At 49.1% G+C, this 979-nt stretch overlaps 2 protein-coding genes across 2 annotated transcripts; both read right to left on the reverse strand.

The window, feature by feature from the left end:
- Window positions 1–35: 35 nt before the first annotated feature.
- On the reverse strand, window positions 36–311 carry Pmar_PMAR019435 (histone H2A.1, putative; the record flags this gene model as incomplete). The annotated part of the gene is made up of 1 exon (XM_002788842.1): window positions 36–311. A coding segment is annotated over one exon (276 nt), but the record flags the coding sequence as incomplete, so codon positions are not given.
- A 234-nt stretch (window positions 312–545) lies between these two features.
- Pmar_PMAR019436 (histone H3, putative) lies at window positions 546–956 on the reverse strand (the record flags this gene model as incomplete). The annotated part of the gene is made up of 1 exon (XM_002788843.1): window positions 546–956. One exon carries the CDS (start codon window positions 954–956, stop codon window positions 546–548), a length of 411 nt encoding a protein of 136 aa, XP_002788889.1.
- Between the last annotated feature and the right edge of the window lie 23 nt (window positions 957–979).

Consider the following 979-nt stretch of genomic DNA (forward strand, 5'->3'; position numbering starts at 1 on the left):
GCGAGGAATTTGTTAAGTTCCTCATCGTTGCGGACCGCCAGCTGAATGTGGCGAGGTATGATACGAGTCTTCTTGTGGTCTCGCGCAGCGTTACCAGCGAGCTCAAGAATCTCAGCGACGAGATATTCTAGAACAGCGGCCAAATAGACTGGCGCTCCAGAACCGACGCGCTTAGCATAACGGCCCTTCTTCAGATACCTTGCGATACGGCCAACAGGGAACTGTAGACCAGCCTTGGCGGAGCGAGACTTGGCTCCACTGCCACTCTTCTTGCCAGCTTTGCCACGACCTCCTTTACCCTTTCCGGACATGGTTTTACTATCAAGGATTTAGTTTAAACGGATGATGGTCAGAGTTATGCACCACTGGTTGATGTGATATCGTACGCGATCTGATGGAAAAAACGTTAAATGTTTACGAACCGATGAATGGCGATTTCTAATTTTCGTCTTAAAATTACACCTATTTTTACGGAAGTTCGAATATTTAGATGGCGTTGAATAACGCCTTGTAATGCATGTTAGACTCAAGAGGCTTCTGATAGCTTACGATCTCTCGCCACGGATCCTCCTGGCGAGCTGCATATCCTTAGGCATGATAGTTACACGCTTAGCATGGATGGCACAGAGGTTGGTATCTTCGAAGAGACCCACAAGATAGGCTTCGGCAGCCTCTTGTAGAGCCATTACGGCGCTACTCTGAAACCTCAGATCAGTCTTGAAGTCTTGGGCGACTTCACGGACAAGCCTCTGAAATGGTAGCTTGCGAATAAGAAGGTCAGTGCTCTTCTGATATCGCCTAATTTCGCGAAGAGCAACTGTGCCAGGGCGATATCTATGAGGCTTCTTGATGCCGCCAGTGCTTGGAGTGGACTTGCGAGCTGCCTTGGAAGCGAGCTGCTTGCGAGGAGCCTTGCCACCGGTGGATTTCCTAGCTGTTTGCTTAGTTCTAGCCATTACGAAGATTACTCGGGTACGAT

This window comes from Perkinsus marinus, assembly GCF_000006405.1.
Source record: "Perkinsus marinus ATCC 50983 genomic scaffold scf_1104296927452, whole genome shotgun sequence".
NCBI classification, from domain to species: Eukaryota; Perkinsozoa; order Perkinsida; family Perkinsidae; genus Perkinsus; species Perkinsus marinus.